The 15,307-nt window shown below is 37.0% G+C and overlaps 1 protein-coding gene across 1 annotated transcript; it reads right to left on the minus strand.

Moving 5' to 3' along the window:
* Positions 1-5,936: 5,936 nt before the first annotated feature.
* On the minus strand, positions 5,937-9,663 carry LOC127805795 (piriformospora indica-insensitive protein 2-like). Its single transcript, XM_052342579.1, has 3 exons — positions 8,604-9,663; positions 6,727-7,961; positions 5,937-6,332 (listed from the first exon to the last, which is right to left on the minus strand). Exons 1-2 carry the CDS (start codon positions 8,808-8,810, stop codon positions 6,741-6,743), a joined length of 1,428 nt encoding a protein of 475 aa, XP_052198539.1. The 5' UTR covers positions 8,811-9,663; the 3' UTR covers positions 5,937-6,332; positions 6,727-6,740.
* Positions 9,664-15,307: the final 5,644 nt, after the last annotated feature.

Below are 15,307 nucleotides of genomic sequence, written 5' to 3' on the forward strand. Positions count from 1 at the left end.
CCCATGTGCCCGCACGCGCCTGCAGGCGCTAGGGTGATTGGGCTCGCATGAGAGGCACCGCGTGATCGGCACGCACTGGTCGTTTTCTCTGGCGACGGCCGTGCCAGTGATCTGAGTTGACTCCACCCGATTCTTCCTCTTGCTTAGTTGATCACGATGTCATGCTTTTGGGATCGAAAGGAGCACCCGAAGTGCCTCAATCGAAGGCTTAAATCTTCGGCCATCACTACTACCTCCCAACTCCGGCGACCTCGATTACCCCCTCAAACCATCACCAAAATGCCTGAAAATCTCCAGAATAGATCTTCAGGCCATGGGCAACAAAAGCCCCTTAAAATGGACTCTCAATTTGTTCGATTTCGTGACCGATTTGAAGCTCCCCTTCCTTCCACTTTCAGCCTTCTCGAAAGCCTATTTATAGGCAAAATCGAGCTCCAAAAGCTCTTGCTCGGCCAACCCATTGTCTTAGGAGCATTTACCTACCCTAGATCGACCTCGAGGCACCCTTATCCGATCACAAAAGCGAGTTGTAGGTGTGCCAAATCCGGCCAACTTTCGGTTGCTTTTCTTTTACTTTTCTGGCCAACCTAGTGGCCGTTGTCAGCCATGCCTTCATGAAAAGTCATCCCTGAGCAACCCTCGTGGGTTCCCTATGGCCGATTTCGATGATTTGATGGGTTGGTCGGCCATGGTTGTTTGGAGGTTTTCCTTAAATTACACTTTGGCCCCTCAAACTTTGGCTTTCTCATTTTGGCCCATTTTTATAAAGCTCCTCAACTTTGCATAATTGCATTTAAGGCCCTTAAGTCCTAAAACATCCATTTGACCCTTGAAGATTTCGAAAAAATATCGGTTTAACCTCCCTTTGACAATTTTAGAAAACTACACTTAGGCTCGAATATTCGTTTTGTCCCTAAACCTCTTCGTTTCTTCTCGAAACCACTGAAGGGTTGTTCCTTATGAAAAAATGAAACCCTTTCAAGCTTCCGTTGACTTCTCGGAAGTCATCTATAACAATTCGGTATTACAGCCTAATTGACAGCTTCCATTTTGCTGTATCGAAAACTGTTCCCGATCCGATTTCTTTCAACACCATGAATCCTATCTCGGGTTGCTTGTTAATGCCACATCATTTTCCTTTGTCATCTCAGCTCCAGGTCACTTCCGGGAGTTGATTCGGTCATCTATACGGTAATAAATTATCGTTATACCCTTCATTTATCCTTAAATTCCATTTTTGCCCCTAAGATAATTTACCCTTGAGTCCTTTAGAATTTCTCGGGTATTACAATACAGCTCATCCTTGGTACTCTTGAAAGAAAAGAGGAATTTGATGAGTTTCGGTGATGGGGGAGAAAGTTTATTCCTAAGGAACAAAATGGCTAAAGAAGTGAGTTGGGAATATGAGTTTGGGGTCAGTTGAAAGGGTGCGAGCTTGAGCTCGTTCAGAAGATTGAGGAGATATGGTGCGAAAGGAAGCCTAAACCCAGACTCAAGATGCTGGGGGCTAATGGCTATGAAGCCAGTTGGCGGATAGGTTACATGGTAGCTCGGATAAGGGATAAACACCCGACAATCCTTCGGGAGGCAAAACTCCTGGGTGCAGGTCCCCATCTCGTAGAATTTGGCTTTGGATGGGAACTTCCTAAACATCTTGCGCGCCTCACTTCCTTTAGCAATCTTCTCACTGACAGCTGGATTAGTCTCGAAAGTCATCACTTCTGCGACCTCCCTAGCTCGCAAGTTTGTTCCTTCGATGTTATGCATCTTTATTATGAGATAGTCTTTAGAATTCGAGTTATCGTCTTTCCCGTATGATGTGGTTGCAGTGCTTTTGACCCGAGTTCTCTCAAACAGAATCAGACATCTACAAAGAAAGAAAGAATAGTTAGGTCGCAGGTCGCGAGCCAAATCTCGAAGAACTGAAAAAACCCTAAAGGTACTCCCTATCCCAAAAGGTTATGCTCTTTGCAACAGGGTGCCGCCTCAGGTGAAGGGGTTACGACTACAAGCCCGGTACTCCATGGAAGACAAATCCTAAGGTCATTAAGCCCAAAGGCTCAGTGAATACCTAACAAACCGATTCAAATCGTTGCATCAGAAAATAAAGGTGACGTCGACAGAATCAGGAAGACCAAAGAACCATTGACAGTTAACTGATGATAGACAACTTAATGGAAGGAAAAGACAAATGACGAGAAGGGCTTACTTATCGGTGAACTTCTTGCTGGTGCAGTAACCTGGATCAAACCTCAAACGACGATAGGCGCTAGAGTGATTGTAGCTTGAGAAGATTCGTCACAGTGGGAGTCTCTGAGCAGATATAGAGCAAGGGTAGAATTTCAAAATAGCATGAAGGGGGAAATGGAGCGATTTCTCTACTATGTATACCTTCAGCTTGATCGATCTCAATCGTCAGATCAAAACAGCTTATGGCATGCCCCGCATTCACTATTTGCATGACGGCTCGTGGGCCCCATGGTTGTAATCATGCGTTGTAATAGGGGAATGTGCACATTAAATGTGCCTCAGACAAGGCGTGCAGCATGAAGCAGTGTGATTTGAAGCGATTAGGTAAAAGTGTGAAAAGTGGATTGACAGTTGAAATAGATGGCGTACGTCTGCTCCTAGTCCGAAAATAGCACTACGAGCTGGGGCTAGTGTTATTGGTATTTCTCGAACCCATTCTTATGGGATAAAATTGGCCCAGTAGGCCAGCCCAATCTCTTGAAACCCAATAGGCCCAAGGCCAAGCTCGTAAAACGAGGTCACATTTCGCTGAGGCCCGAGTTCAGACCGCGGGAACCAAGTGAGCTCCCAGCGATGTTTTCAGCTTGCTAGACGAACTATTTAATTTGCATAACAAGAAAGCCATGGAATAACCAAAGAACGGTCGTGGACTAGACGTTATTCTGGCTGGGCCGTCCAGGCCCAATCTGACTCCACCCTCTCGGCCCATTTCTAGGCCCATACCAGTCCCATTCTGGCCCTATATCAGCTTGCAAACAACATCATTGTAGCCTCTTTTGGGTATTCGCGCGCCCGCCTCTAATCTCATCCTCATTAATGGCAGATCCCATCAACATTAATGAGGGTCTTGTCGACAACTTGCCGTCACCTAGATACCTTCATCGGCGTTGGATATTCAATCACATCACTTGCAGATGCACGACGCATGCGTATGGAGGGACATCTCCTCCTCTTATATCAATAAACCCTTTTCAGAGTCAAGGTATGCTTTGCAGCCTACTGATACACAACTTTTCCTTACTCCCTTACTTACTTGAACGTCGAAGTACTTGTAGGGGTCAGCCAGTCGGAGGAACACAAACCGAATCATACAACATTCCTTGGTGTGCCTTCTTTTCTTCCTTCTCGTGTTCATTTCCTCAGTGCGAGCCAATGAATCACGGTCGACCAATTCTCAACGTCGACAATAACAATTTTTAGTACTAAATAGATTTATAATTAATTTTAGGTAAGACTATTATAAATGTGTAAAATTATTATAAATTTATGTATATCACGCTAATTTATAAATATTTATTAAATTTATTTGTGAGTGTAACATTTCTCTTTTTAGTACCCATAAGGAAAATAACACGTTTTTCATTTGGTAAAGGCATAAAAATATATCTATATTTTACCAAAAATGCCACGTGGCATCTCGAACTTTCAAATTGTCCTATTGGATATCTTTATTCCAAAAAAGTGAAACTATTAAATACTCATTAGATAATGATTAGAGATAATTTGGAAGCATGAAATGCATGCATAGTAACTTGATAATGTTGCTGGCTTGGTCATGATCGTTGAGTAGTCTTCCATGTTGGAGACGTTGGTAATGTTGCTGGCTCGATCGAAACCTTCGGCAGTGGTGACGCTCCAATAGATGTTGGCCTCATTGGGCTCGCAACACTTTGTCGCTCCCACCCGACAGTGTCGTTGGCTTGTTAAGGTTATCCGAGTTGAGGGTGGAGGCTACCAACTTTTGGGGGTTGAAGGTTGTTGCTTCATCTAATGAGTCTTATCGTCGGAATAGTGGGTTCGACAACGACAACTTAGTGGAAAAGCTCTCAATCTCGAACAGGTCAGAGCTAGTTTCATTGGCTACGTCCTCGTTCGTCACGGTCACTCAAGACATCAAACTCACCGAAAACCCGAAATCTAATTGTCTCGAGATTGAACCTTCGATGATGGGGTTGGAAAACCTTTAATGATTCCCGAAGAGGGTTTTCAGGAGAAGCGATTGGATTAATGGCCTTTATCACCATTTTTTACAATTGGTCCAAGATTGGGAACAAAAATCAATTTGGTGTGAGATGCCAAGAGTAAATGGGCTTTGCGATAATGAATTCCTTGCTAAATATCCTCACTAGTGCGTGCTCTTACACAGCTTGTTAATTGAGCAAAAATGTGTTTAATAATTCTACTTTTTTAAAGTAAAGATGTCTAATGAGATGTTTTGAAAGTTAAAGATATTATATGACATTTTTAATAAAGTATATAAGTATTTTTACATCATCACCCTTTCTATTAGACAAGCTTAGCTTGATTGTAAATGGTACTAAACAGCTACAATAATAATAGCTAATGATGCCCCAGTTTGGTGCAACATAAAAGTTTTTAAGACTTTAAGTTTTCTTGTCATATATGGAAGGGTTTTTTAATTAAAAATGTTTGGTTATTTGTAATTGGTTTGATTGTATTTTAAATTATTCATCATTAGTTAAAATACAAATAAATTATTTTATTTTGATCCAAAACCATTTCAACCATTATGCTTTTAGATTCAAAATCACATTACCCTTTATGATAGATATTTTATTAACAACATTAATCCTATTCCTAATTAAAAATAACCCATACATTTACAGAGTTAATTACACCAATAATAACTTAACTTTGTATTCTATTATTGTTTGATCACTCAACTTTGAAATGTTACCTGTTAGTCATTAATATTTCAAAACGGTTACTGCTTAGTCATTGAACTTTGAAATGTTACCTGTTAATCACTGATATTTCAAAATTATTACTACTTAATCACTAAATTTTAAAATGTTACTTATTAGTCACTAATATTTCAAAACTGTTACTGCTTAATCACTGAACTTTAAAACATTACCTGCTAGTCATTAATATTTCAAAATCATTTTTCACCTGTCACTTGATAGTTACTGAACTTTAAGTTCACGAGTGACGAATGAGGAACAATTTTGAAATATTAGTGACTAATAAATAATATTTTAAAGTTCAGTTTAACAGTTTTGAAATATCAGTGACTAATAAATAACATTTTAAAGTTCAGTAACTAAACAGTAACAGTTTTAAAATATCAGTGATTAACAAATAACATTTCAAAGTTCAGAAATCAAAAAGTAACAATTTTGAAATATCAGTGACTAATATGTAACATTTCAAAGTTCACTAACTAAAAAGTAATAGAATGTAAAGTTGGGTTATTATTAGTGTAATTAACCCTACATTTACATGAATCCAAATCGAACCCCAAATTCATATTTGAAGAATATTGCATATTTGTAATTTTGTATCTTTTTAAAATATAATAACGGCCAATATAACTTTACATCTTTTCAAAATGCAATAATTAATTTCACCTAAAAACTAAAGTACAATTATTTATTTAAGACTTCTATCTTTTTATCATTTAATAGTTTTAGGGTTCATAGTTTGTTTTCTTCCTCTTCCTCTGTACTCATAAAAAAACGTACAATAATAATAATTATAATAAAAGTTCACATGTGATGTGCAACTGCTCCAATCGAAGTTTTGCAAAAATCAACTTAGATATTAAAGTTAATGGACCAAAGAATAATCATAACATACGACTCCACCTTTGACAGGGATTTTTTATTATCATTTTTTTATCCTCCTCTGTCTATGGTACTATTGGTAATCCCAAGAAATTACATTTTTTAAGTGATAAATTAAACATATGCTGTAACATCAAAGATGCTTAAATTTATGATATTCTTTAATTATCATAAATTTGCAGCAGTTCATCTTTGCATGTGCCTTAAACTGATCATCTTCCCCCAACTTTAAGCATAAAAAAAGAGCACTTTATACAGTACAAGCTGCAACGCAGAAGCCAGAACCTACTTAATGGTACAAACTAGACCCTCATAACCACTGGTCTATGCCTAAAGCTTCACTTTCGATGCATTTAAAAGTCATCACTCTTCAGCCGCCCATCCATTCCATTAATGATCAAAGATCCAGAACATCTCGCACATATCCCAAATCAGATCATCAGCCGATTCAGCCTCTATCACTCTGAAGCTGCCCTTGTTCTCGGTTGATTTGATCTGTACAATCCAAGCACAAGAATTACTGGCTGGCTTTCCACTGGCTTCAAGCCATACAAGGAAACCAAAAGAAACCCCATTCCAAACATAGCCAAGAATTAACTTTTTTTTATGTCACAATTTAATATAAAATTTTGGGAGACAAAAGCAAAACTGTACAAAACCAAAAGAAACCCCATTCCAAACATAGCCAAGAATTAACTTTTTTTGTCACAATTTAATATAAAATTTTGGGAGACAAGCAAAACTGTTTGTACAAAGGTTAATGGAAAGTTTCATGAGATATCTTGGAATTTAGGCAGCTGCTTGATGTTCACTGGTATGTTTGAGAAAAAAGATTGAATGACACACATTACATATCAAAGGTTAATAATATTATAAGCATCTAATATACCTTGTAGAGAGAAATCAAAGAGTTACAAGAGCCATCAATGCCTCCAACAGAAATAAACACCAGAACCCATCAACAGCATATCTTGAGAATCCCCCAGAGGCCATGAACTGGGAGTTTTGCTTTGCGTTTCCATTACCCAAATTAGATATTGCAATGAGGTTGTCAAGTTCATGGGAAGTGACCTCTTGCTCGCAAAATCTTACTCCAATTGGGGCAAGGCTTTGTGACACCAAGCCATCTTGGTAGCAGAGATTGGGGTTGCTCCAAGCCCCAAAACGCCTTCCCAATTTTCCATAAAACCATTCAGGGAATTTGAGCTCTCCAGCCAGGTTGTTACCATTAAGGTAGATTGCACTAATGCTGGGCAAGTCAGCAAGTTTTTGGGAGATATAGCCAGTCAGATTGTTGTCACTGAGACCCAGAAATCTCAGCTTCTTCAGCTCAGTAATGGAGCCTGGAATTCCTCCTCCCAAGGCCAAGTTGGAGAGGTCCAAAACCATCAGCCTTTCCAGCTTTTGCCACCCCAATTTCATTAGATCTCCACCTATTGGGTTGTTCGATAAGACCAGCTCTTCTAGAGAACACATTTCTTCAAGGGATTTGGTCAATCCACCTGAAAACTGATTCTTGCTGAGATCCAACAGAGTTAGACTCTTCAACCTGCCAATTTCCCATGGAATTTGCCCCTCCAATCTGTTGTTGCTCAAGTCCAGCTTCAGTAATGAAGTCAACCCTCCAAAAGTCAGTGGCAAAGGCCCTGACAGTGAGTTTTTGCTCAAGTCAAGGATTAAGAGCTCAGCCAACCCACCAAATGTAATTGGGATTTGGCCTGTAAATCTGTTGCCAGACAGGACGAGCCTCCTTAACTTGGTTAAGCTGCCAATGTTTGTCTGTAATTCGCCCGTTAATCCGTTTTGGAGTAGCACCAAGGATTGGAGCCTTTTGAGGTTGCCAAATGAAGTGGGAATTTGTCCAATGAGACCTGGGTTTGATCGGAATTCTAGTGACTCTACGCTGCCGGCAAGTGCTTCCCAGTTACCAGTAGGGATTGGCATCGGATGGTGGTGGTTGGAAACAAAGCAGTGGAAGAATGACAGAGATTTCAAGTGTTTAAGCTCAAACAAATCAGCTCTAAATTTGGCATTTGGGGCACAATCTAGAGAGTTGTCATGAATTGGGCCAACGCTTAGGGCAGTGACATACCAAAAGCCGTCAAATATATCACAAGACACACCCTGTAAAAAGAACATTAAAGAGGATCATCACCATGGACAATGAACTAAAAAGATCCAAAGCTGTAGTTTTAAGGGGAAGGTTGTGTACAATACGACCTTCAAGTGGGGAGCTTAGTACACATGGAAAGGCCTTTTTTCAGTATCTCCTCAACTGGACATTATTAATGAAAGAAAATGAAAGGTTTAAGGGCAACATGTGATGTTACATTCATAATGATCATGGTTCAGAAACACTTCTCTATGGAAGCCAAATTATACAGGATTTTTAAGCTTTTTCTTCCTTAATTTTTGCCTTTGCTCTGAGAACAATTCCATAGAAAAGAGACAAAATGACGGAGTCTGATTAATCTTTTTGCCTTTTGAACTTCCTTAGGTCTCAAGTTCCAAAACATGGAACACTTCCAAAACTGGAAAGAAGGGTGCACAAACTTTCTATTTCAGCTTAGAAATGGTGGCAACTCTAATGGCTTCCCTGAGTATTCGTTATGAAGCTGAAACCAGAAAATGGAATCCCCAACAAAAACTGAGGCCCTCAGGCAGAAAGAGAATCTGCATATTTCAAGGCATACTGAAAAAAAAAAATAAGCTAGAAAAATATACAAAGGGCATTATCAATATATATTTGTACATATGTACGTGTACCTGTATGGGAGTCCAACCACAAGGATCTGGATAGAGATCTGAGCCATTCCACCAGTTGCCCACAAAACCTTGGATAGTAGAGTAGAGGGCCTTCTTCTCTGTTTCCTCCATTGGAGCTGCCGAAGCTTCTGCTTCTCCATTGCACCACCCACCCCAAGAAAGTAGAAAGAGAAGAACAGTAATAGAAATGGTGCGAAAGCTCTTCATGGATAACTTGAGCAAGAACTGAAGCCAAACCAACAAGAGGAACTGATTAAGAAGAGCTAAAACTAGCGCGTAATCTAAAAAAAAAAAAAAAAAAGGAGCTAAAACAGAGGAAGAAGAAAGACCCAGAAGGGTAAAAGTCTAGACTCTAGAGGGATGGAACGAGAAGGATGGAGGCCATTTATGGTGAGAAAATTCCAAATGGGTATTTCCAGAAACGCCACATTTTGTTTTTCCCGGAAACCCAGATGGGAGAAGGAAAGATCCAAGGGAATTGAATTGAATTGAATTGAATTGAATGGAACAGGGAAATGGAGAAAGGCAAGGAGGCACAGTTCCAGACGCAAGGCTATTACTTCCAATGTATATGGCAAAGCTAAGGAAGAAAACAGGAGTATCAGAAGACACAAGATCTAGAGTGAAAGCTAGAGCACAGTTTTCAATGCCCAAGAGGTAGCAGTAATAACAATAAGATCAGGCCAGTAGTAGGAGTAGGAGAGTAGGAGTAACTAAAGGCATTGAGAAGGCCAGAGCAAAGAGAAAGGAGGCTGATGAAGCTGTAAGCTAATGAACTGCCTCTCTGCTTTTGCGGCATCCTAATTTCCCAACTCCATCTAAAGAAAATGGTGCAAAATCCACGAACTTTTTACCCTAATCAAAAGGCTGTAGCTAGGCATTATTAATCTAATCATAAATTTTTTCATAGAAATTTTCTTTACAACACACGAAAGTACTAACTACTGATGTTATTTTCCAAGAAAATCAATGACATCTTTTTCTATGTATAAATTTTCTGCCTCAACATGCATTACCCAAAATGGATGAAGGGTTTGGTAGTTGGGTGAGATTAATAGGTGAAGTAGTTAAAGATTGGGGCGGGTTGAGTTAGAGTCAGGGTTAGGGTTTTGGTTTGGTGGGGGACCAACACTCATGCAACATATACATATATATTATATATACATATATATATATAGAGAGAGAGAGAGAGAGAGGCATGTAAATGTATGAAAGACAAAATTGGGTCGTATATGATATTATTATTGTGGGCTTGCCTGTCCTTTCTTTTAGAGCTTCTGGGTTCCTAACAAAAGTCTGAAACAGCTCTGAAAAGACAAGACTCAAAGAGAGCAGCTGGAATTGGGAGGTTTTGTGAGTGAGTATTTAGAAGCAGAATCACAGTTTGTTTCTATGGTCTTGAATGAACCATAATGTTAACTATACTATATGCTTGAGGCTTAGAGAGATAGAGAGACAGAGTGAGAGAGAGATTCTTAAAATACAAATCCTAGGAATAAAATGCGCTCTGCTTTTCCCCTGCCTAAATTTCCTTTCAAGTCATATCAGTCTCTCTTCACATCACTTCTGGATCTCACTCCCCCCCCCGCCCCCCTATGTTCCTATGATTAGCAACACAGCAAGCCCCTGATTGCATCCAACGTTGTTTGGATATATAACTAACTTTGCTTTTCACATTATTTGTGCCACAATTTTGGGTAATTAGTTTTCATTTGTGTATCTAACAATTTAGAATTTTTGTAACAGTTTACACTTGGTAAAATTAAAGACCTTAAGGAAGTTGTTTCCTGTTAAATGAATTTACTAGGTGGCACTTATGATGTTTTTCCTTAATAGTTGTACATATTTTGATATTAGGGGAATTGTATATTTTTATTAGTTATTTAGATTTTCTAATATAGTCTTTTGCCATGGAAGTATACTCTAATTTAAAATTGTAAATGCTTTTTTATTTCAATAAACTTTTTATTTACAAAAAAAAAAAATTAAAGATCTTAGTCTTTCAATTAACATATCAGTTTAAATTTTAGTGACAGTTATTTTTTTTTTTTTTGAATTACGTACCATCACGCGTGCCCCTTCTCTGATGCTCTATTCTGAGGAGAGGAAATAAATCCAGCATATTTGAACAAGCGGTCGCAAAGAAATTCGAACTTGAGCTCTAATTATTTTCACCTCATGCGAAAATTATTCGAGCAATCCTGAGGGGTGACAGTTGTTTTTTTGCACGGGTGAAATGAGATTTCACTTAAAGGAATTCTTTGAGCCATTTATTTTCCCTAATTAAGGTCTAGTACATATCTATGATTTATCCCAATATCTCTTTTAATTAAACGTTCTGTTAAGGTTACACATGTCACACCAATAAATGCCTCCTTTTATTCTTTTTATTTACCTAGAAAAGAAAACAACTTATATCAAATTCAAAATATAATAAAAAAATAATTAGAGTAATGCTATTTATTTTCAATAAATATTAACAATGATGCTATGACAATACATGTGGAAGAAGGTGTCTAGAGTAATATTGTTTGGAAAAGATAAAAAAATGTCTGATAATCAAAATTTGAATAATATTACTCCATACATTTTCTTTCACAAAGATTATCATATTATCGTTGTTTATTTTTACTGGAGATGAATAATATTACTAAAATAATTAATAATAAAGTTTCAGTGTAAACAAATTAAAACAATACAATTGGTAAATTCTCAAAAATCTAGAAATTTTAACATATCCGATTGCCTATTCTTTATCTTAAAAAAAATGTTTAATGAAGACATTATACATCTGCCCATCTCTCAAAAAAAATCCTAATAACATGTTCAAATTTAAAAATTAAAATATATTTTAAAATAGATATAAAATTAAAAAAATAAAATCAGATGAATCTCAACAAGCAATATGTGAGATGTTATGTGACAAAAGATTTATTTTCCAAATTAATTGGTAGAAATTGGAAGAGTGATTATTGGAACAAAATAAGTGAATTTTAGTGGAGAAAATTATAGAAGCCATTTTGTCAGAGTGCGGAGGGTCCCATTCCATGCAGAAAAGTAAATACGAATTGGGTGGCCATGCACGGTCAAGCACTCATCAAGTACGTACGGATTAATCAATTTCACTTGGAATCTCATTTTGCCGCCCCCGGGTAACTCATATCAAAGGTAAGAAAATTTTGGTGATTTTTTTATTTTGGGTACTAAATTTTAATTTCTTACAAAATGATAATAAAATTTTAAAATATTTTATAATATGGTCACTAAAGTAATTTTTGAATAATTTTTCACCAAAATTGTTGATGTAGCAATGACCACATTAGCGCCACGTTATCCCCACATCAGCAATTTCAGATAGAAATTATCAAAAAATCATTTTAGTGACCACATTGCAAAATATTTTAAAATTTTGTTATCACTTTGCAAGAAATTGAAATTTAGTGACCACATTGAAAATAACGCCAAAATTTTGTGACATTCGGTGTGATTTACCCCCAACCTCCTTTTTTACCATTGTACAAGGCAAAAATATAACATTTTAATTTCAAATAAATAAAAAATAACAAAGAAATTTCTCGTATTTATAAATAACTCTGACATTACTTCTATGCAATAACATCATAACATTTTTATTATTAAAAATATTTATTATTATTATTATTATCAAAACTCGTCTTAAAATTAAGCACTCGATATATACTTGTTTTGTAAAATTCATAATCTTTTCAACACGTCTCTAAACAAAATATCCCAACATTAATGATTCTCTCAATCTCCTTCGTTCACTCGTCTGCCTTTCTTTTATCTGCTCAAAACTTAAAAATATCATGCTTGAAGACATGAAGAATTTACATGTATGTACAACTACTAAAGTCATAACTTATTCGATTAAGTAGATAGGGTGTTGATAAACCAAAACAAGAAGTGGTCGAATCTCGGAAACAACCCCTCTAGCCATTTGAGTCTCCCGTGGTTCCCTCACTCTTCAGTGTACAGAATTTTGGATAAATCAGCTAATGATATTGTTACTAAATCTAACAAGAAAGTTTCGTCAATCTCTTATACATAATCACTATATAGTTAATTGAACTAAGGTAATTACCTGATCGTATAAACTGTTCCTTAATTAGGTATCACACACGACTGTCTCGATATGTGTGTGTCTGTATGTATGTATATATATATATATATATATAGAGAGAGAGAGAGAGAGAGAGAGAGAGAGAGAGAGAGAGAGAGGGGGGGAGGGGGGTTGGGGTTGTGGTTGTGGTTGTGGGGGGACTAATGGAGGATAGAAGTTAATAAAGAGCTGGAGGCTTTCGGCAGCTTGGACCACGGCAACTCATCACTGGTGAAGAAATGGAGGTGGCAGCCTATCTATATATATAGACAGCTACGTACGTGATATAGCCCACAAAACATAAATTTTATTTGCCTGCCATGCCTAGCTTGCTTCCTCCTCATCTGTCATTTTCCATCTCTCTTGCTCTCTCCACCTACCTACTTCCTGAATGCTTCTTCAGTGTATGATTGCACTCCTCAGCTGAGACAAACACACACAGCCAAAGGATTCATCAATGGCAGATTATCTCACATCTTTAGTTTGTTTTTAATTATCTAATAACATCAAAAATTGGTATGCCCAGTTTGCTACTCCAATGAGGAGACGACGGTGTTATATAATAACATATTAAATTTTAATTAATCTCATTAATTAACATTTAGAAGATGATAGTTAATTTCATCGATTCTTGTACCTTTAAACTTAACTTAAGCATGATGAGCAACTGTCATTTTGTGTGTTTCAAAATAGATTAAATGATTTTTCATTTGCATTTTGATATACAATCTTATTGCATGATTGTTATATGAAATTGAGATTCATTTTGTTTGAATTTAAATGCTATATATATATATTCTGTTGATATATATTGTGTGGGCTTTTGGTTATGTGGGTTGAGATTAGCTTTGGGCTGAGCCCAGATCCATATGCCTTTCCATGCATGTTGCGATTAGCTTCTGGCCCAACCTGTTATCAATCCCATTCGACGCTGCTATAAAAGGGCAGTCCGATACCCTAATCTCCAGAATGTTCTCATTATCTCTCGCTCACTTTCTAAAACCCTAAATTGACGCATTTGAAGCGAGACACTTCTTGTGAATCCTTCTCTCTTACGATCGGTTGGTTGTTTCTATGGTAAGATCGTTGGTAAGTAAATATATTGCTGTAAATCTCTATTGTGTTTAAGTGCTTGAGGCATGAGAAATTAGTAGGTTGAAAGAACAAATCCTAGATCTTGATCGTGAGATCGGTTTGAACATATCTATACTTGTTCTTGTTTTGGATTCTGTTTTCAATTGTTGTTTTGCAATATTTTTACTTCTGTTGAGATCTTGTAATCGATTGTAACTTTCAGATCTTAGTGGATTGACTAGAGGCGGAGCCTCTTCTGTAAGTAGAATCTATTTTGATCCGAGCATGTATCTCGCTGTGTCGCTATTTTGGTGTGTGTGAGTTGTGGCTGTACTTTTCGTTTCTGTATTTTGTTTACTGAGCTTGATCTGTGTTTAGCCGAGAAATATATTGGTTATAAAACCTATAGCAACGCATCTACATCTCATACAGACCAAGGCACTTCAGCTAACACCTTTGGTGCTCCCGATAAGTTGTCATATCGAGCAAACGACGATGTATTTCTCGTATTGAAATCATCTCATACATGGAAGCAAAAAAGACTGTGTTATAGTGCTAATGTGTGAAAGGAGAACGAAACAAATTCATAAAACTTCTAAAATAAAATCCTGCTAATTTTGGTTAATGAATAAAATCTCTTCAATTTGCAAGAATTTATAAGAAACTTAAATATACAAGTAACTATTCAAATTGATCAAAACCAATCACATATAAGATACAAAATTTTTACATGAAAATCTTCTTCAAATCAAAGAGTAAAAACCACAAGACCAAAGTTCATCAAAGAAGTTTCACTATAATTAATCGATTGTGTACAAATATCCCTCTTGGACTTTTACAAACTAGCAACAATAATTTCAACGAAAAAGGGATTCAATAACAACAATCGACAAAATAATAAAAGGAATGAGAGAAAAATCACCAAAAACATAGTTTTTGTTTTAGCTGAGCATACAATACTTGCAAGTCTCCAAATTCAAATCCCACAGTCGAGATTGAAGAATGACAAGTTTGGAGGCTCTTGTTAAAAAATCAAATCGATCGGACCATTGTTCACTTCAAAACATCAAAATGATCACAATTGAGCGAACTTGGAAACACCTGCAAACAATTTCCTCCCAAAAATAAAGTATTGTTCTGAGCAAAAATAATATGTCTACGAAACTCAAAACAAGATCTGACTATTCAGATTAAAGATCCGTGAGAATAAGGCACTCAATCCAAAAATTGTGAAGATCGAACCACAAGATACTTCGAATCACTTTTTTGGTCACAATTGCATTTTTCTCTCGTTTTCTTCTCTCTTACTACTTCTCTCTCCAACCCTAAATGCTATATATATATATATATTATATAGCACAAAATTGGGCCAAGAAAAAAACTTTTAAAATGGGCTTTTGTCCACCAAATTTAGGCTTTTTCTCCACATAGGAGGGAGCCCAACCCAACATACTGTGCTAGTACCAACTCGTTTGACAATACATTATCTGCTAGTGCAAGAAAGAGAGGC

Source organism: Diospyros lotus, chromosome 7 (assembly GCF_014633365.1).
Source record: "Diospyros lotus cultivar Yz01 chromosome 7, ASM1463336v1, whole genome shotgun sequence".
NCBI lineage: Eukaryota > Viridiplantae > Streptophyta > Magnoliopsida > Ericales > Ebenaceae > Diospyros > Diospyros lotus.